Source organism: Tasmannia lanceolata, unplaced genomic scaffold (genome assembly GCF_043159265.1).
Source record: "Tasmannia lanceolata isolate RefF3 unplaced genomic scaffold, GAP_Taslan_0.1 ptg000015l, whole genome shotgun sequence".
Classification (NCBI taxonomy): domain Eukaryota; kingdom Viridiplantae; phylum Streptophyta; class Magnoliopsida; order Canellales; family Winteraceae; genus Tasmannia; species Tasmannia lanceolata.
This window is the reverse complement of record NW_027518692.1, coordinates 35,213,757-35,236,320: the sequence shown is the minus strand read 5'-3', so window position 1 is coordinate 35,236,320 and position 22,564 is coordinate 35,213,757. Positions and strand designations below refer to the sequence as shown.

At 39.1% G+C, this 22,564-nt stretch overlaps 1 protein-coding gene and 1 pseudogene across 2 annotated transcripts in view; both read right to left on the bottom strand.

The window, feature by feature from the left end:
• The window catches only part of LOC143846856 (putative transcription elongation factor SPT5 homolog 1), a 36,058-nt gene extending 23,989 nt beyond the window's left edge, over window positions 1–12,069 (bottom strand). The window contains exons 1-6 of one of the 2 annotated variants that reach the window (XM_077355448.1): window positions 11,745–12,069; window positions 6,671–7,014; window positions 2,906–3,144; window positions 2,671–2,817; window positions 2,426–2,584; window positions 2,265–2,348 (exon numbers count right to left, since the gene is read on the bottom strand). In XM_077355448.1, the coding sequence (XP_077211563.1) occupies window positions 2,265–2,348; window positions 2,426–2,584; window positions 2,671–2,817; window positions 2,906–3,144; window positions 6,671–6,977 (936 nt within the window). In that variant the 5' untranslated portion in view covers window positions 6,978–7,014; window positions 11,745–12,069. The remainder of the gene's footprint in view (window positions 1–2,264; window positions 2,349–2,425; window positions 2,585–2,670; window positions 2,818–2,905; window positions 3,145–6,670; window positions 7,015–11,744) is intronic. The other variant, XM_077355447.1, reaches the window with a different exon arrangement.
• Window positions 12,070–19,679: 7,610 nt separating this feature from the next.
• Window positions 19,680–21,854, bottom strand: LOC143891965 (pentatricopeptide repeat-containing protein At3g12770 pseudogene; annotated as a pseudogene).
• Between the last annotated feature and the right edge of the window lie 710 nt (window positions 21,855–22,564).

Sequence of the window (22,564 nt, the reverse complement as noted above, 5' to 3'; positions counted from 1 at the left end):
AAGAAGCGGTGACTACCTGTACGTTTGCCAGCCCTTATCTTCCAGTAGTAACGTGTGTGTGTGTGTGTGTGTGTGTGTGTGTGTGTGTGTGTGTGTGGACAGCACATGCTCTCTCCTCAACTAACAAATGAATCTTCGTTGACCTTTTTTTACCTTCCCATCAGGTGAGCACAGAAACAGGGGGGTGATCCTAACCATTCATTTGGAAGGCCCCATCATGGATGGGGGGCGTACCAAAAATCAGCTCCATTGGATCACCAATGGGTGTCCATTTGTGGGGCCAAAAATGGACAGATACTGTTTGTCCACAATCTGTCCATTTTTTGCCCCAAAAATGGACACCCTAAGGTGATCCAATGGAGCTGATTATTGGTGGACAACCTACCCATGAAAGGGCCCATCAAATGAATGCTTTGGATCCCACCCAAAATGTGGCCCCACCCTGTTTCTGCGCTCGAGCGCAGCAACTCTCTCTCTTATATATATATATATATATATATATATAGAGAGAGAGAGAGAGAGAGAGACAGAGGGGGGAAAAGGATTGTACGCTCGAGCGTACCAAGCTTATGGTATGCTCGAGTGCCCAATCACATGAGTCCCACATTTTTTGTGGTGATCCAAAGCATTCATTTGCAAGGCCCTATCATAGATAGGGTGTGTACCAAAAATCAGCTCCATTGAATCATCCTAACCCCTCCAAAAGTGGCGGGCAAAAATGGGCAGATTTGTGGACAAACAGTGTCTGTCCATTTTGACCTCCACAAGTGAATGGGTTAGGATGATCCTATGGAGCTGATTTTTGGTACACACCCCATCTATGTAAGGGCCTTTAAAATGAATGCTTTGGATCATCCTAACAAAGTGGGCCCACATGTGATTGGGCACTCGAGCGTACCATAAGCTTGGTACACTCGAGCGTACAATCATTTTCCTCATATATATATATATATATATATATATATATATATATATATATATATATATATATATATATATATATAGAGAGAGAGAGAGAGAGAGAGAGAGAAAAAAAACTATTGAGCGCGCCATTTTTTTGGTGCGCTTAAGTTGTTATAACCCCTCCCATTCGTTTAAATGTCTGGGTCCCGGTGTGTGTGTGTCAGCCCCATCCTAGGTAGGCAATGGTCCAAAATCCGCCCCCTCCTCTCTTCTTTTGAATTATTTTTGAACAAGAAACTAACAGTAGGCATAAGTACAGGTTGAATGTATTCATCCTCTAAGCCATATCGTACGTAGGTGATGCCTCAAAAATACCCACATTGAAATGATCCGCCATCTATGTCCTGACCTACGTATGGACAGTAAAAAATAAAAAACCACATAAGTGAAAATCCCTATTGATCCAAGTTTATTATGCAAAGGAAGAAATCTAGAATGGGACATCTGTCCAAGCTGCAGGCCAATGGATATATTGCCGGATCGGTGACTACCTGTACTTTTGCCAGCCCTTATCTTCCAGTAGTAAAATGTGTGTGTGTGTGTGCGCAAAGGAAGAAATCTAGAATGGGACATCTGTCCAAGCTGCAGGCCAATGGATATATTGCCAGATCATTGAAAAAGCGGTGACTACCTGTACTTTTGCCAGCCCTTATCTTCCAGTAGTAACATGTGCGTGTGTGTGTGCGTGTGCGTGTGTGAACAGCATATGCTCTCTCCTCAACTAACAAATAAATCTTCGTTGACCTTTTTTTACCTTCCCATCAGGTGGGAAAAATAAGTTGGTACTCGAGGGTAAATGGATCCCTTGCACTTATTGGATCTCTCACTCTTCTTTTCATCTTCATTTGAGAGTTGACTTCAATTTTTTATGGGAATCTTGGTTCCGCGCATCATCATTTTCATGATTACTCCACAACAATTGAAAGGAACAAAAATCAAAACATTAAAAACTATCTCATTCACCAAGATCTACTGCTTGGATGGATTTTCATGCATAATAAGCACTACCTCACAAGTGTAAGTAAAAACCCATTTCTTGGGGTTTTTGTTTCTGGTTCAATTTTTTCGTCTATTTTGTTCTTTCTTTCAGCAACAAACAAAAGCAGAACAAATGAGTTTGCGGGTAATATTTCTTAAACTATGATGTTTCCTTAACTTTTCTTTTTCTTTTTTTAACCGAAATTTTAACTAAAAATGTCATTTTTGCCTTCTAAAGAGTGGTACGAAGGCACGAAATAAAGAATAATAAAGGGGACTCTTGTCTTTTCTTCAAGGAATATGGACAACGAAAGGAGATTTACCAATTTATTAGCAAGGGATTGCAAATCAATCCTTGGGATTAACTTGATTGTCACTCGTTGCCTCACATTATCAACATCCACGACCTGCAGTGCGGAATCTTGAAAATCAGGAGAAAACAGATGCAATGGTATCATGAGATGCCAATGTAAGACATTCATACCTTTGCAAGGTCTCCTTTATATGTCCCAATCTTCATACGCACCCATGTATCCCTCGAAAGATCAATATTTTTGCTTTCAACTGAAAGCACGTCAGTCATTTCCTTGATTGGAACAAGCATGACTTTCATGGAATAGATATTTCGGAGACCTTTGCAAGCCTGAAACAGGAATAAATCAGTACTAGCTGCCAATTTACAAGAATAATCATCCAAAAAAATAGATACGTAAATTGATAATTGCACACCTCCTTCACGTGGGCTTCTTTTTCTGCCTCCACATATATGTAGTTTTTAAGATGGTCTAGAGCAACAGCTGACCTGATCTGCAACTCAGAACCTTTATCAATGCACTTTTGCATAAGACAAATGGCGGCTTCTCGCTCATGACCGATCTGATATGGGTACAATAAGTGTCAACGGATAAACAGTACTTCAAATAAATAGAAACAATAAAAATATATCACGACCAAAACATCATACCGCACATTTCACCATCCACAACTTTGGATCTTTGACAGATGGCAAAAGAGCTTGTTGTTCTACTTCGGTCGTCTCTTCATCATACTCTGTGTGGCTCGACTTTGCATATCTCGCTTGAATTCTTCTCTCCAAGTCTTCAAAATCCTCTTGTTCATCTTCTCGTGGTAGAATTGGACGGCGATGGGCTCTTCTCCTATCATCATCTTCTATTAAATCAGCTCCAGTGTTATCAATAAAATCTGCATTTTAAGGTTCAAATCCATCAGAAAGGGATAGAAAATGAAAATTTGTCAAGAAACATGCACGTAGTAACTCAACGGAATGAATAATGACAAAATCCATTCAAGGCAGGACTTCGCAGTTAAAATGGCTGAATAATAAGACCAAAAAGTCATGCATAAAAAGAACTTTCACATAAATTAAGAGCTTTACAACTCTACATACACAACTATACAAATTTGGGCATAAGGAACACACCAAATCTAAGAATCTTGTATTAAGAATATCCAAGAGAAAGGGCACTATGGATAAACAAGTCAGCATGCATCTACATTGAGGAAAACGAATGCAATAGATATTGATGCAATGTGTTCATTTCAATTTTCACAGAATTCAGAAGAAACAAACGGAGAAATTTTCCCTAAACTGATTTTCAAATAAGACTTTGCCATTGAGAGCAAACCACATAAAAGAAACAATTGTAGGAGAAGGGTCGGGACAAAAGATAGTTGGATGGTAGCAACCTGATTGGATGCACACCAAAAAAAAGTATCTGTATTTTTTTAATTTGTGCATAGAAAAAAAAAAGTATACAATGCAAGGCAGATTGAAATTTTTTGCAAGTTTTCTCAAATGCAAAATTCCTGTGTTGCGTCACATTTTAAGTGGGTGCAACAAAAAACTAGTAAAGTGAACAGAACACGCGTTGCAAATCCAAACATGCCCTTGATTGTTAGATGTAAATCATGGCGTAATAGGATTTAACAAAATTGATCTCAGGATCAAAGCATTTCTCCACAAAAAAAAAAAAATCCTGCCAAAGCACTTAGAGAGAGACCTTCACTAAATTTAGAGGACGACACCACTTTATTGGCTGAATTTTCAAGATAATCTGAAAGTAGAGATTTAGGATTCAAAGATTTCTAAGGGAAGTGAACCGCATGTCATATCCCTACAGAACAATCTAACTAGAAGATCTTTTCCCCCGCGATGTATATCAAATCTAAGGCCCATTTTTCAGAATACCATATACTACAGAACCCTCTAATGATCATCAATGATGGCGAAGCTCTTTACCTTCCCTTCATCCGACTTTGATATAAACCTCCAGCAACATTTCGTGAGAAGAACCAATGCTGACTTCTATTTTGTACACATAGAAACCCCTTCATATTTATGGGCTTACAGAATACAGACCAGGTTCCAGTTCTCCATGCGGACTTTCTTATTGTGAGAACCATCACCCCACAGGAAGCCAGGAAATATCTTTGCAATTTTCCTACTCTCTCCACCACTGAGGCAGGGATCTTAAATGAATGAAATAAATGAAATGGGGAGGTCCGATGGTGTAGACATAATGCAAAACATAAGGAAGTCTTTTCCTTTCCAAGCATTTACCCTAGACTCCAATCTCTCAATGGAATGATCCTAATTGTGATCTTTGATAGCTCCTTCCTTTAGTGGCAAACTTAAGTATTGAACTGGAAGGGAGCTGACTTCCAGTTCAATACTTTAGTTGTTTCTGTATGATTTCTTATTAAAGTCATTCGACCATTGTATATGGTTGAAGGCATGGGCAAGTCATTTCTTGAGTCAATCCTTTGCTTTGCTTTGGTCCTGTTCGTTTCAAATTATGGCAACAGATTGTCAGCCCTAAACCTATTATTAGACTCAAAAAATGAAAGCAATTATAAGGCGATTCTATTGACATGTCTTCTGAAGAAGTCAAATTAATTGTATCGTCCACATATAGGATATGAGATACCATCAAACCCCTTGTCTTAAGCCCTATGATAAGCAAATTGGCCGCCATTGATTAGAACAAAAAGTGCCCATTGATATACACCAAGACATCCACTTTCTTCATTTTAAACACAAAATTGTCTTCCCAACATCCACATAAGCATAGACCACTCAAGATTATCACAAGCTTTGTCATGACTTAATTGACATTTTTTTGAAATGGTGACTTAATTGACATTAGAACTTTTAAATCTGATTTCTATACACTTCTTTATCTAAAATTTGGCAAACCTTGGATTAGGAATCACCCAAGATTACATAACATTTTCACGAAGAGATTGTAGTTTTACTAAAATTTTATAAATTCCTCCTAGACTAATGGGATACCCGAAGTATTTCTCATTTTCAGGATTAAGGCGGTGAAGAAAAAAATATTAACCTCTACAGTTTCATGACATGAAAAAAAAATTCCATTACTATCATTATATCTAGTTTCACAATATTCCCAATTTCTGGAAAGCACACCACAGAAAACCCATCCATCCTAGGGGCTTGAGTTCCTCCTCGAAGGAAGGTCACAAGGAATTCCTATGATATCAGATTGTTTACTATGATTTAACCAACAATTCGAATTTATTGCTGACACACGTGTCCTGCCTTGTCAGACACGACACGCGTGTCCACCCGTGTCGACACTCCTTTGGACACTTTTAAATGTACTGCTACTTAATGTGGGTGTGTGGACAAGTTTTTGTGCTGTGTCGAGTGTGACATTCTGTTTTGTTATTGCAGATTGTGTTTAACTCTTTTATTATAGACTTTTTTCAGCTCTTCTTTAACCAATTTTTTATGTTGTGTCATATATATACTTTCTATTTTAGTCGTGTCCCCGTTTCTAAATTTTGGGCGTTTACCGGGTCCGACACTCCGTGTCCGAGTCAGCACACGACACCATGTCCATGTCTACAAATCATAGATTGTTTAACATTCTTATTTAACTTACGGATCCCTTAATATGAATTGCATCTCGACAATTCCAATAACCACATTTGTATGAATTTGATTGCACTTATTCATAATTTAGTCAACAATTGTGTGCATGATTGTACAATTGAGATGATCCTGATTGGCAGGACCCACCACAAGGCAACAGCAAAAAAATCACAGTGATGGGTGAATCCTAAACCATTGATTAGTAGACTTTTGCCCATTGAATATGGACTTTCGATAATTTCTGTTTCTAATTGTCGTTTGAAGGCCATCAATTTCACTGCCCCAGGATTGTTTGATCATTGCAATTTTCATAGTGGCCATCCACAATGAGCCCGCAAATTGATTGTCTAGAGAATCCAATAGTACAACCATATGCATAGTGCAATAATCAAATATGAGTTTATAGCAATGAGCATTAAACCTATACAAAAATTATTACTAAAGAATATGCAGTAATATCAAAGATCAAACTCTATATACAAAAATATTACTAAACAATATGCGAACAACGAGTCATGCATTTGTGATTAGTAGAAATAACGGCATGATAAATTTATTGCCTTAATCTATATATTATATATTTATATCACATATGAAGAGAAAATCAAATCAGTCTCATTTGCAATGACCAAAAGGGACACAATAATGCTAAATTTTTCATTTAGAATCACAACAATGAAAAACAAAAAAAAATCTCAAGAACTAACAAACTGCAATTTTTCTGAGCATGTGTGATTTTGATGAAAGAAACAAGCATAGATTAAAAATAAAATCAACCAAAATAAGGTAAACCATGAGCAGCAAAAGTACCGTCTTCTCCTTCCTCCTCTTCCTCTTCCTCATCAGTATCAACAGCTGCTTCGATGTCCAAGAACTCTGATCCTAGCCGTCTCTTTTGTTTGTGGCTACGCTGATTGCCATTATCTTCCTCTTCATCATCATCATCCTCGTCGTCCTCGTCATCTTCCACAGCAACATCATCGATAAATTGTGACCTGCGACGCTTCCTATCGGAACCTCGTCCATTATCCTCATCTTCTTCGTCTTCCAAATCTTCTTCCTCTTCCAGTTCTTCCTCTGACTGTTCATCATTGACATTTTGGTGGCGGCGAGCCATGGTTGCAATAGGCCTGAGGGGTTCCTAGAAATGAATCCTGATAGAAAAAACATGGCAAAATTTCAAGGGAAGGAGGATGTCAAAAATATATACTAACAAAGGGCATGCGACGCCTCACACACACAAACACACACACACACACACACACACACACACACACACACACACACATATATATATATAGAGAGAGAGAGAGGGAGGGAGAGATTAGGCTTTAATTAGGGGTGAGGGTCGGTTGGTCCACCCCTCCACCCAAACTTAGGAAAGTGATTTTAATTAGCCCCTCCAAATTTTGGCGAATTACCAAAATACCAATAACCAACCTTAAATAGCATTTAATATTTTATCTACCCAATTTATCCTTGATAAATATAAATTTCTATTTCGATACCAATGTTTTTGGCTCCCACCTAACTCTTACAAAGCCGTCGCAAATTCTCTTTCAAAATGTAGCATGTAACTCATCCAACATTAACCGCATCTCTTTCAGAAATTTCTCTGTCCAGTTTTTTTTTTTTTTTTTGATGACGTAGGGTCTCCCCACCCCACTTTGTAGAGTGGGACTAATTCCCTCAGGATGCGGGCAATCACCCGTAAACCACGTGCATCAGGTAAGCCCAGGGGGATTCGAACTCTAGTCTCTGGGGAGCATACCCAAGACTTTAAGCCAAAGAGCCTCTCTAGTTTAATAACTCTTGCTTGTCTTCTTAGAGAGAGAGAGAGAGAGAGAGAGAGAGAGATTCTTAGTAAAAATCAGGCAAGAGCCACTGTCGGATCATTGGTGGTGAACGTGATTAACTTTTCGGTCCCACATGAGCTCATTTACATGCAATCAGGAACCTTTGGTAGTGTAAAACATTCATCACGAGACCTATATGGGGGGGCAATCCCAGACCACAATGTGCACAACAAGTGTATTATTTTCTGATAAAGTTGAACTTATATGGAAGTATGATATCGTATTGTTGAAAAAATTTTAACAAATGAGTCACTTCATACAAATAAATTGCATTCCATAATCACTTATTTAAGAATTTCCTTAACAAGTAGGTCATTAAGTCACTACTTATTTACAATATTTCTGAAAATAAGTATGTCATTGAGTGTGTGGCTGTATCTTTTGATGATTATAATGCTACATTTGGTGGTTCCTACGGATGGGACATTAATTGAACAATATTATCCCTCCAATCAATGGACATTCAGCCGATGAGTGGATTGCCCTCTTTGTTTTTGGATGTCTATTTCAAGGCCACAATGTGAATTAATAGGCTCATTTAATAGTCCATTTCAATGCCTCCTCCGGAAAAAAAAAACTGATTGCTAACTCAATAACAATACAAGCACTACAATCACACCAGGGTTGCACATGTGTCTTCTCTGCCCTTATCTGCGTATTTCTGAGTTTGCTTAAAAGAAAGTTAATGCATAGATCTACGTGAAATAAATATTTAACAACAGATAATATGAAGAAAGAAAACATCAGGAATTGTTTGCACGGTGCTAGAAGAGAAAACCCCTAGCATACCCCTCTAATTCATAAAATTCAATAGATATGTGTCCAATTTACATGAAAAGCACCACATATATGAAAATTAAGGTTGTGTTCAGCGACCATTCATGGGATGGATTACACAGCTTTTCCGCTGTGGAGAATGAAAAAAAACGGAGAATGAAGTTCGGCAACCGAGTCCGATGAACCCGTTTCTCCAGTTTCTGCTTGACTCAAGGCCAAAGTATGCAACAGAATGAGATTTGCCGAAGCGACTTGGAGTCACTCCCAAAGATTCTCATTATTTCGTTTTCCGGACAGATTGAGAAGCCTTGCCGAACACGCCGTAAAACTCTCCACTTCTATTCTAACCAGAACGACTAAATTTTGATCTAATTCCCCATCCCAAATAACTTTCTAGACAAATAAACTTGCTGCTAAATGAACCCAAACGAAGAAATTTCATAAACCCATAACCTAATTGTCCTAAATAGAGAGTTATTCCTGTGGGAGTGAATATGGCGATGAAACATTTGTTTACTCACTATTCCAAAATAGTAGTTGTTCCGGTGGGCGTATTCTCCCCTATTTACAAAGTGGGGGTATTCTCGTCTATTTACCCAATGGGGATATTCTCCCCTATTTAAACCTCCAGTGGAGTTAAGAAGCTACCCTTCTACCCCGACATTTAACCCAAAGAAGGCGATTTGACTTACCATCTTCAATAGAGTAATTGATAGCAGGTCAGGGGATTTCATCGACCTAAGCACAAAATATCTCATAGAAAATCACCAAAGTACCCTTATTGCATGGAAAATGACAAAATACCCGTCTCATGAAAAATGACCTTAAGCACCTATATCTAATCAAAATTGACCAAAATACCCTCATCTCATGTAAATTGACAAAACACTCATATTTCATAAAAAAAAACGAAAAAACACCCATATCTCATAGAAAATCACCAAAGTATCCATGTCAGATAGAAAAATGACCAAAATACCCCTATCTCTACACATTTCATGTGAAATGACCAAAGTACCCACCTCTCATGGAAATTGACCAAAGTGGCCCTATCTCATGTAAGATGAAAAAAATACCCAGATCTCATGGAATATGGCCAAAATATCCATCTCTTAGAAAATGACCAAAGTGCCCCTACATAATAAAAAGACTAAAACACCTCTCATATCATATGAGTAACAAAAATAGCCCTATTACATCGAAAATGATAAAAATAGCCATTTCTCATGGAAATTGCCGAAGTAACCCTATCTCGTATAAAATGACCAAAATACCCATATCTCATGGAAAATGGCCAGAGTACCCCTATCTACTAAAAGAAACAAAAATACCCCTATCTCATGGAAAATAACCAAAGCACCTCTATCTCGCATGGAAAATGAGCTACGGGTGTGCTTTGATAATTTTCCATTAAATTGGGGCATTTTTGTCATTTTCAATGATATATCGGCAGCGATGGGAAATATCGGTATTTTTGTCATTTTCTATGAGATTGCACTTTGGATATTTTCCAAAAGAAATGGGTACTTTTGTCATTTTCATGAGATATGGGTATTTTGCAGTAAAGTTTAATATGGGCACGGCTAATGGGCTCACAAGGTTTTCATCAAAGATTCATAATGACAGCATATTGTCCTAAAGTTAAAGAACAACTACCATAGTGAGTTGACAATTCACAAACCTATCCTCCATCATATTGACAAAGAGGGAAATTCCAACGAGATGCAGGCATGATAATGAAATAATGGCAACATGATGGGAAAGTTAGAAAATTGAAAAAAAAAATACTAGGCATAACATAATATGTAATTTAAAAAAGAAAGAGGGCTATTCACTTAAATTTATAGAGCATGATAAGTATAAATATATACAAACATATCAATGTTTGAAAAAGTGGATGCAGTTCAAAACGCGGCTAAAGAGAATTCTAGTTGAGTAGGTGTGGCGCAATCAAGTACTCGGTTGACGTGGTTGAGTACTCAGTTAACGCGAACATAACTCCGGAGAGCCAAAGGAGTTTTGATTAACTTTGTAGGGAAAATGCTTATTTGGACAAGAATGTGATCAGGGTAGAGGGGGGTCAACTCAGGCAAGTAGACTACAACGTGGGGGAGTTCCAAAACTATGACACACACACACACACGTGTGTGTGTCTGTGTGTGTATTAGTGCACATCCAAAAGCCCCCCAAAAGAGGGCTCAGAAAAAACTCCAACGGATTGTTTCTCTATCAGATGATGTGGTGTACTTGAGTGGTACGATGAAAATAGCGAGAAATCTCTTTGTGTGAATTGTTAGGGTGATGCTGCTATAAATTCTATTCTTATGTCATTGGAACTTAACCAAGTGACTTGAATTTCTCAATTTTATGCTGAGGCTAGTAAACAGGCAATTTTCAGCATCCACCTATTATCAATTTTTAAAGAAAAGCTTTGAATGGATGAATCATTTTGAAATATAAAAATTTCTACCCTTGGCCACCTTGAGAGAGCTGTTTTTCCTTCTTTGTTATCAATACATAACTCGTTACCATTCAACAACAAAAAACTTTTGAAAGAAAAATAATACAAAAATGGAATGTGATCCTTCAAACATATTTCAAAAAAAAACTAAAACAGTAACATACCCAATTGATAGATTTAGCATTTGGAAAAACAATAAACAAAAAAGTGTCGGTGGGTTTAAGTAAAACCCTACTTACTCCAATCTTAAATAACACCAGTCAAAAAAAAATATGTGTGATATCCGAAACCCTAATTTTTCCAAAAACTTACAAGTTTTTTCGATGTAAGAGACCTTAAGTCATCGACAAATACCGAAAATTGGAGAACATATCAAAACTGCTATATTTAAAAAAAAATAACCATGATTTTTTTTATGATTTCTTACACAATCATAATGTGCAAACTAGAATTAACAGACCTGGACGACCATTACAGATAGGGTAACATGTTGTGAAATCGATCAGAACAAATCAACAAACCCGACATTAAAAAAAAGAAATATAGTCAGTTCATCTTAAGCCAATTCAATGAATGAAGAACATAGAAAAAAAAACAAAAACTCCCAATATGGAAACTTACAGAATCCAAACGTCGGAATCGTGATTATCGTTTACCTTAAATGGTACGAAATCGATCGGAACGAATAAACAAAGCCGAAATTAAAAAATAAAAAGAATAATCAATTCATCTTAGATAAATTCGAATGAATGAATCACATGAAAAAAAACTCCCAATACGAAAAACTTACAGAATCTAAACGACCAAATCGTGACTCTGGATTAGTCCACAGCTCCTTTCGGAGCTGATGAGGGAGAGGGAGAGGGAGAGAGAGAGATAAAGAGATGGGGTTAGGGTTAGGGTTAGGTTTTTTTTTCGTATGGAGTTAGGGTTTGAGAGAGGGAGAGAGGGAGAGAGGGCGACACGGAGGGGGTGTTGTTCGGAAGATGAGGGATAGTGGATTTCCTAAAAATCTGATTGCCATGGCGCACCCCCAAGTTTATAGTTTATACCCATGGGAAGTGATATAATCGCCCCCTTTCCTTCGCTGGGACACACTCTATTAGTTTTTTTTTTTTTTTTTTTTTTTTACGGGCAAGCTGGGATTAGGCAGATCCCGACCAGATATATTGAAAAGAAAACAATATTACATAGGGTCCACAAGGGCAGCAAAGACATACAAATAACCATAACATCAGGGAGGTACAATTCCTATCACAAGGATGAAACATCCATAAGACCCAAGAAGAGGGAGTCCACCAAAGCATATATGTCCAAATGCGGCTATGAGTGGAGGGAACACCGGGCAGGGCCAGACCTCTAAACCTCCATCCGACTTGAGAAGACAACTCCTCTGAAGAATCATCTGATATTACAAACGGATGTAGATAGATCACGAGGAATCCTCATACAAGATAGAGCCCAGATGGGGCGGGATTTCCTGAGGCAGAAACATGGGCCCTTTACAACAACAATCCTTTTTAGAGAGGAAATCAACAGCTGTGTTAGCTTCCCTCCATGCATGGAAATTTTCCAGGAGGAGAATGATCTAAGAAGATTAAGGACATTATCTAGAGTGTTGAGTTTCCTCCGGGGGCATCTGATTTCACCTTTGATAATCTTGGCTGCAAGCAAAGAATCTGTTTCAACCCAAATATTCTGAACACTAGTAGCAGATGCTATACTTAGCCCATGAGCAATGGCATCGAGCTCAAGGTCAGTAATATTTAGAATCGTAGCATCTAAGGAATACATGAGGATCGAAGTGCCTGATGAATCACGGATAAGCCCATCTAAAGTTGCTTTGGCTAAATATCCTGGAATTGATAAGAAATTCCAAGGTTTTTCGAAATTTCTATATTTCTGTCTGAAAGGGGAATCTTGGAGCTTAAGGAAAATCACTCTCTTTGACAATGGATAAAATGTGCCTGAGAATGGATTGCTTGTGCTGCTCTCAGTGATCAAATATCCTCTTGTTTCTTTCCATCCAAATGCAGTAAATCGAAGCTGAAAAGGCAATCTTCATGGCTATGGTAGATTGGCCTTTTCCCCTGAACTTTGATCTAATCCAAGATTCTTTAGCTAGAAGAGAGTCAAGAGGTTTTCTCCTAGAATTGAATCTCCATATCCAGGAGGAAAAAGAGCAACGGAAAAAGATGCGATCAATAGATTCCGCGCTTTGCTTGCAGATGAGACATCTAGTGTTTATGGACTGACCAAGGAAGAGAAGACGATCCATAGTACTCAACTTATAGTGAAGGGCTTGCCAAGCAATATGGCTATGCCAGGGATTACGACCGGGGAGCCAGATTGTCTTGGTCTAGGGAATCACTTCATGTTTTTTCCGAATCTGATCCAAGCATTTCTGAACGAAAACTTTCCATCATTTGATGGTTCCCTCTTTTTACCCCACAAGCCTACAACTTTACCCGGGGTGGCCCGAGGAAGAAGAGAGGGCGAGTATTTCATTTCACATGCCCACCCTGATGATTTGGTGGGCCACCACTCACTTAGAGACATTGCTTCCAATCTTATTGTGATCCAAATGGCATTGGATAAAAAACAATCCATTGATTATTTAGAAACCTTGATATAGAATATGGGATTTGGGTACAACATGGAATCAAGGTCGTACAACAGCCCCATGACCCAGACATCCATTGATTATTTAGTAAAATCCAAACCGTTCGTTTCTTGGGGCATGACTAAATAGGTTGTGCCCTAAAAAATCACTTCCATAGGATGATCCTAACCCTCAGATTTATAGAGTGATTGAACATCATGGAAACCTCTATAGATCCAATGGTTAGGATCATCCGACGAAGATGATTTTTTTTTTGTCACAACCTATTTACATTGTGGCCCTAGAAATGAACGGTTTGGATCATCCTGCAGAGTCGGCATACCGTCCTTTTTGAAAAATATTGTACAATACGGCCATACACCGTATAAAAACTGTCACATCTATTGTTGTCATATTACAAAGTTAGAAATGCTTTAGGCATCAACCTTGCCTCATCGAAGATTGGTCTCTATTTATATTCATGATTCATTCTTATATTCTAAGGTGTAAAGTACATCGTCGAGACAAAATAATCACAGTAAACAAGAAATGGTACCTAATCTAATTACTCGATTGTCCACTAACTACACTCGACCAGGCTAAGAGCCTATCCAAATTGAAAGAACAACAATCCGAACCCTAAGCCTTCCATCCAATTGTTCTCGAATTGGTCTATTCAATGGCTATAAATCTCACAGTGTGACAAGAGAATCAATTCAAATGAAAGATGATCCTATGACTCCCATTTAGAAATTCGTTAGGTACCTAAGGGACTGTTATATAAGGATTTGCTACTCTCGTATTTCAAAGGAAGTCAGAATGATGCGCCGCAGGCTACGTTCACCTCCCCCACCTTTTTAGAATTCTCGACCCTTTGCATGGATTCGCATCGGAGATAAGAGTAGATAGAAGAAAAGAAAAGAAAAAAAAAAGAGGAATCTGTACTATTTTACACAGAGGAGACGAAGCTGAAGTAACTTGCCCATCGGATCAACATTTCTAATCATCCAATCCGTATCACTGTAATTTATGGATTTTTTTTTATATTTTTATTTTTGTCTCTAGCTGTGTCTTAAAGAAGAAAAAATGGTGTGGTTGACATAGTAGAAAAGAAGGTGAAGATCATTGTCATCTTCTATTAGGAACCCAAATCGGTTCGTAATTGATTGATCTTCTTAGAGGGAAGATCAGCCTCTTGATCCACTTCGAGGGAAGGATTAGTCCTCCTATGTGGAGAAACACAGTTTCTAAAATAATTTATCAATTGATGAAATAGAAGATTACAACTAACTTATATCCCATAATCTCATAGGCTTTCCTACATAATAAGAATCCTACCCAAATCTACTTCATAATTAAATAATAGCTTATTATTTTAAGAGTAGCCATTATACTAAGAGTCCTATCAAATCTTCATCTCCTACTAAATATAGATAACTACTAAAAGTATTGCCAGAAAGCACATCTGTATCAAAAGCCAATTTAGATATTGCTAAATCTTAAGTGGGACCCATTTAGGTATGTATCATTCCACCTTCCTTGAAATCAACTTTGCCTCAAGGTTGAAGATTATGCCGTTCATTCGTTGGTGAAAAATGGGATCTTGCGTCCCTTTCTTCCTCCATTCGTCATGTAATTAGTCATAGTTTCACATGCTGTCATAAAGGGCCGCGATAGCTCCGTCTTCAGATGAATCTCATCATGCCGTTCATCAAAGCTTTTTTGCCATGCTTTTTTGAAATAATTGAGATTTAGATGCATGAATGATCTTGGATGAGGATCTTCTCGATGGCGTTAGACATGTTGAGAGGGATGACGGATTTTCCAGTAACGAACTCGTTGAACTCGATGACACTGAAAATCAACGATGACTTTCTTTTGTGGCTTCTTCTCCACTGTATGATATCTTTCGCTCTTCTTCTTTTTGTCCTCTTTTTTTGTTTCGTCGTTTCCCTTTTATTGTGCAAGGCTTTTCGATGGTGCTTTCGCTCAAATCTTCCACCATACATGCAGGTTCTTCTAACTTCACACCAAATGATAATGCTATCTCGTTGAACCTGACCTTCATAGAAGTTAGATGCCTTATAATCTCTCTTATATTCTCATCTCACTGGACCATTGCTCATTCGATTTGATTCGACATGATAACAGACCGTGCTTCTCTGATACCAATTGTTACGAACTCGAATCGGTTCGTAACGTGATTGATCTTCTTAGAGGGAAGATAGGCCTCTTAATCAACTTTGAGGGAAGGATCAATCCTCCTCTATGCAGAAACACAATCTATACATTGATGAAATAGAAGATTACAACTTATTTACATCCCATAATCCTACATACTTTTCTACATAATAAAAATCTACTTCCTAATTAAATAACAGCTTACTATTCTAAGAGTAGCCAATATGCTAAGAGTCCTATCAAATCTTCATCTCCTACCAAATATAGATAACTACTAAAAGTACTGCTAGAAACAACATTTATATCAAAAGCCAATTTAGATATTGCTAAATCCCAAGTGCAACCCATCTAGTTACGTATTATCTTCACCCTTGAAAAACAGATACTTGAATCCACAAAGAGCATAATAATCGAAGTAGTTAATTATAATTTATTCGCATGAATTTAAATAACCAGTAAAGTCTTGTAATCCAACCAAGATTCCATACTTAACCCAACTTACGCAATTAAAGAAAATAGCAAGACTCGACTTTCTAAAAAATAGTAAAATCCCACTCCACTTGAAACTCACTACAAATCAATAATTAAAGGAATTCCATAAAATTCAACTCCATCCAAAGGAATTCGAACCTATTGGTACACCCAACCAAGTTTTTAAATTTTGGTTTCGGGGTAATTTCGGTCCTCACCAAAACCGAAATTTTAGCCGAGATTCAGTAAAGGCACTCGAAATGTCATTTTTTAAGCCAAAATTTTGGACGAAATTACCGAAGGCCGGAATTTCAGTAATTCATGTCGAAATTCTATAAAGGAATAAAAAATTAATATTTTATCAAAAATTTTGGTTTCCCGAAATTTCGGATTTTACTATTTTTAGAAATTTCAGTTTTGGTCCTGACCAATTTCAGATTTTGATCGAAATTTAAAACCTTGCACCCAACACGCTAAAAACACTTAAAAATGCGAATGGACCACAACTCAGTATAATAGTAAGTTTTAGGTTGAGCCTCTAGCACAGTTGGTAAGGACTATCTTCTTCATGAGGTTGTACGCTCAATCTCAGCTTACCTAGAAAAATATAGTAAGTTCTGACTTCGTACTCAAATCTTTGGCTCTCAAAACAACATTTTTTTCAATACTTTCGCACCCCCGTTGGGCTGATCGTCATCTCTCCAACGTCATGTGATAATAGTCATTCTGACAACCATACCCTAACTTGCACCTTTCGGGAGATGGGTTGTACGCCAACATGTCACAGGTGCTTTCGATTTGGTTTTTTCGAATCCAGTTTGTAAACCCCTAAAATTTCATATTAGGAAAATTACCTTTTTAAAGGTAGCAAATTCTTAACAAAATTTTAGTAAAACATTATTTTAATAGATAAATGGTTTCTGAGCTCAAGCTCAGAAAATGGACGTCTAGAAAATGGGTTGATTTTGTGCCTCTACAGATCGAATGATTAGGATGATCCTACGGAGATGGTTCGTTAGGAACACCCTATCTATGTCAAGTTCTATAGAATGAATGTGTTGGATGAGTCAAACAACATGGGAGATGGTATATTTATAGTGGCTACCTCAGATAAGCTATCTGAGCTCATACCGCGCCCCCTATTTTAATATCTTTCCCTTTCAAATTGTCTCTCCCTTTCTAGCAATTCAAGATTCTTCTAATTGCCAACTTCCATACAAATCTTCAAAATGAGATTTCCCTTTTAAAAGTAACCCTCTCTCTCCATCCCCACAAAAAGATCTCGTATAATCCAATGGAAAATCATGTCTTGATTATAGCAATCCTCTAATTATTTCCTCTCTCACCTCCCTCCTTTTCAACTCAACTCAACTCAACTCAACTAAGCCTCCCTCCTTTTCATACAATGAGGAAAAAAAAAAAAAAAAACTCTCATTTTCTCATTTTCTATGAAATGACAGAGGCTCCATCTCTTCTCCACCATCTCCTCATTCTACTACAACCCACATATATAAGTTAATCCAGATCCCTTCATTTTGCCATTTTGTCATTTTATTTCTACAATTTTAAGCTGGGGCACACACACGTCCATGTGGTCCCGCCATCATCTGCTTCTCAATTCTCATCCATTTGCATCGGACCGTCATCAACTATCGAATGGCTGTCATTGGGAAGATATTATCCTTCTTTTATTTATTCATTCATATTTATTTATCTTACTTTACTATTCATGTTTAAATTTCATATGCTTCATAATATCAAGCACCTATAAGAATATTCATTTAATCATCCATTTACTTTTATGCATTCATCTATATTGCAGCTATTAGCTAAAATTTGTGTTTGATCATCTTTAAATATCAAGATTCTACAAATTTTATGGATATTTCAGACCTGTGCAAATCAATCAACCCGCAGCTACAACACCAAGAGAGATCGGCAAATTCGGAAGCGAACTCTTGGGCCAAGAAAGGTGCTTTCGCGAGCTTTTATTAGTGATTGTTTATCATATTGTTAAGCGCTTTCTTTTCTTGTTTTGTGTTTTTTGGTGTAGTTTTGGTTTTCTCGAGGACATCACACCCTGTTTGTCTCCTTTCTTTGCAATGCAATTACCTTTTTGAAAGAAAAAATAGAATCTTAGTTTTGTTGCACCCACGTAGCATAATTTGTAATCATGATTATTGATTCTCTAACCTACCTTTGCCTGCTTTGACAACTGATCCTCTTCAAAACAGGCCATGGGACTGAAACACTGTAATTTATCATGTCATTGATTTTAAATTCCATTGAACCTATGATTACTTTGATTTGATGTTCACATCCACAGCAAAATAGATAAGGATCATCTGAAAGCACTTTCCTTAACTTGCAGATATGTTCACAAAATCTATTATGAAGAATCATCTGAAAGCACTTCCTCAACTTGCAGATATGTTCACAAAATCTATTATGAAGAATCATCTGAAAGCACTTTCCTCAACTTGCAGAAATGTTCACAGAATCTATTATGAAGAATCATCTGCTTACTCTTTTGGACAAGCTGGGAATGGTTGACGCTCCAGCTTGAAGGGGTGTTACGGGTCATGCGTTAGAGGCATACTAGCCATGTTAAATATGCAGATAATTGATAATTAATTAAACATAAGCGGGCTAATAGTGACCATATGTTTGTTGACCTCACGTTCCTCGTCTCTTCTTTCTTTCTCTAGCAAGAATAATCCCTGCAGGAGAATAAGCCATCTTTGAAATGATAAAATCAGTGAGGGCAATTCACAATGAGCTTTGTCTTGCATGCTTTGGGAAGCAACTTGGTATAAGCATGGCAATCCTTGCAAACTGGTGATTCAAATAACACTACCATTTTTCCTTTTTCATCATCCCAAATGAAATGGCCAATCTCTCACGTTGATATTGGCTTTGCGATCGTAGTATTTCATCATCATCACCCCAAATGAAATGGCCAATCTCTCACCTTGATATTGGATACCTGGATTTTAGAATCCAGGTTTAGTTTGAAAGCCATGGCAGTCCTCTTGAACTCTTAGTTTCGCTTCTCTTTAGAATCCTGGATTTTAAGTAAGAAATCCAGGTTTTAGAAATCTCTCCTCCATCCTGAGATTTCTGAAACCTGGAAACACGACGATCTCCTACTCTTGCTTGACGGAAAGAAGGGCGAGGAATCAGAAAACGACTGATGATCTCCTTATTCTTTTCTCTCGCATCCAGAATTTTGAGGAAAATCCAAGATTCTAAAATCCGCTTATCCAAAAGGCCCCTAAGTCTTCTTCTTTTCTTCCATCGATCTGGCATTCTGCAATTGCTTACCCAAAGCTCATAGCTCCTTAAATACCATCACCTCATATTAGTCATTTTAAATATGTTAATAAAAGAATAAGTGGGCTAAACAGGGGCAGTAACTTCTTACCTCAATCTCCTCTTCTCTTCTTCTACATTTCCTCAGACTCTCACAAGTCACCAAAAATCCCCACAAGAGCAGAAGCCATCTTTAAAATGATGAAATCTGTGAGAGTCCCTCACAATGAGCTCTATCTTACAAACTTTAGAAACCAACTTAGTATAAACATGGCAAGCCCTACAAACCCGAAGGTTCTTGGTGATTCTAATAACCCCACCTTCCTCCTTCTTCATCATCATTATCCCAAATGCAATGGCTAATCTCTCACTGTGATATTGGCTCCTTAGCACTCCTTCAAAATTCTCTTCTTCTTCCACCCACCCAGAATTCCTCACCCGCTCGTCCAAAGCTCGTAGTTCCTCATATATCGTCTCAGACTCAGAATGCGACCGATCTTCCGCTATAAAACTATAAACCTCGTTCCCAATCTCGATGAAGCTACCACCAGCAATCTTTCTCAAACCCTTCTTTCGCATCGCCACTCTCATCCTAACCACGTCGTCCAGTCTCCCCGCCTCACTGTACATGTTTGCTAGCAAAACTTGGTGCCCCACACTACATGGGTCTAGACTTAATATCACCTTCTCAACAACCTCTCCGAGCTCGCAATTACCATGAAGACGACATGCTCCAAGAAGACATCCCCACACAGCCACATCTGCTTTGGCCGGCATTGCACGAATGAAGTTGTAAGCCTCTTCAAGATGGCCAGCTCGACCCAATAGATCAACCACGCAAGCATAGTGCTTTTCAGCAGGGGAAACACCATGGTCCCTCTCCATACTGTCAAAACAAGACAAACCTTCTTCTACTAGACCAGCATGGCTGCAGGCAGAGAGAAGCGAAACAAAGGTTACTTCATTTGGCAAAAATCCATGTAGCAGCATTGTAGAGAAGAGATGAAGAGCTCGTTTTGCCTCTCCATGTAGGCCTTCTGCACCAATCATTGCACTCCAAGAAACCACACTCTTGTGAGAATCATCAATTTTAGCAAACACCCACCTTGCTGACTCTATGTCTCCACATTTAGCATACATGTCGATGAGTGAGGACCCGACTCGAATGTCAAGGTCTAACCCGGTTGCAACCACAAACTTGTGAATTGCTCTACCCGGCCTAGACGCTCCAAGACCAGAGCAAGCCGCAATTACACTCACCATAGTAACTGCATTTGGCTGCACTTCCTCTACCATTCTTCGAAACAGTCGGAGTGCTTCATCCGGGCACGAGCTCTGCTCATAGGCCGCGATCATTGCACTCCAACACACCACATTTCTCCCTTCAATTCCATCAAATATTTCCCTTGCCAATTCTAGTTTCCCACATCTGGCATTCATGTCCAGCAGCGCAGTCAAAACAGCAATATCTCTGGACGATAAGAGTGAATTATGATGGGAAATGACATAGTCATGAATTCTTTCACATGTCTCAACGCAATTCAACTCCCCACAAGACTTCAGAACCGTGATCAACGTGACATGGTTGGGTTCTACAGTAGCAGACACCATCTCATCAAAAGTCAAAAGTGCCTCTTTCGCTCGCCCATTTATAGAGAACCCAGAAATAAAAGTGTTCCAAGACACCACGTCTCGTAGTCCGATCGGAATTCCATCAAACACCTTCCCTGCATCATCCACGACCTCGCATCTCGAATACATATGCATCAATGTATTGGCCAAACGAGTATTCGATTCGAACCCAAACTTAACAACAAGGGCGTGGATTGTTCGGCCACGGATCAAGCAATTCGAATCGGCCGAGAGGAGGGAAGCAAGTGTTACTACATCAACGCCACCACCGCAGCCCAAGTTGGTATCCCAATGTCTCATTTTAGCAAACACTTGGAAGGCTTCACTCACCCGCCCGTTTAGTGCCAACGCGGAGAGAAGTGCGGTCCAAGAAACGAGGTCAACTTTTCGTCGGGGAATTTCGTCGAACACTTGGCGTGCGCGGTCCGGGCTTGCGCATTTGCCGTATGCATGGATGAGTGCGGTCGTGGAGAATGGGTCGGAGTCGAGGTCGCGTAGGGTGAGGTGGGCGTGGATTTGGTTTGTATTGGATAGGCGTTTGAGAGTGGCACAGGCCTTGAGAAGGGCAGGGAAGGTGAAGTTGTTGGGCGGGATTTGCTCTGCAAGCATGTTTTTGAAAAGTATAAGGGCATTTTGGGGATTGTGAAGGGCATTTCGTGCAATGAGGGAATTCCAGCTGAAGACCTCCTTTCCCACCAGCATTATTTAAGGAGGGAAATGATTCTTCCCCGTGCCACCCCACTGGTGTTGTGAGAAGAGTGATAGCCCGTGATGGGGTGTGAAAACACCAGCCTCTCACAGGCTGCCACCTGTCCCAGAGTAGGTGAGACTCAGCCTCTCACAGGCTGCCACCTGTCCCAGAGTAGGTGAGACTCAGCCTCTCACAGGCTGCCACCTGTTCAGAGTAGGTGAGATCCAGCCTCTCACAGGCTGCCACCTGTCCCAAAGTAGGTGAGACCCAGCCTCTCACAGGCTGCCACCTGTCCCAGAGTAGGTGAGACTCAGCCTCTCACAGGCTGCCACCTGTTCAGAGTAGGTGAGATCCAGCCTCTCACAGGCCGCCACCTGTCCTGGACACCTGTCCAGGACACCTCAACAGATTTTCCCTATAAATAGGGGACTAAAGCTCAGACTGATGGGTAATGCGAAAATCCCTTCTCTCCCTAAACTCTTAAGACATCTCCCCTTCACTCCTGCTCATACTGACTTGAGTGTCGAAGGGCCTGTCCGGAGTAAAACCCGGTCTGGTCTTCTGACCTCGCTTGCCTTGTGCAGGACTAAGCACTCACCGCAGGACTCATACTCAACCTCCCTCGTCGCTCGCTCTCAGCTCTTACGCCACTGCTGTACCTGTTACCGATTTTTGGTCTAACAGATTGGCGCCATCCGTGGGACCAAGAACTAAAAGCTGT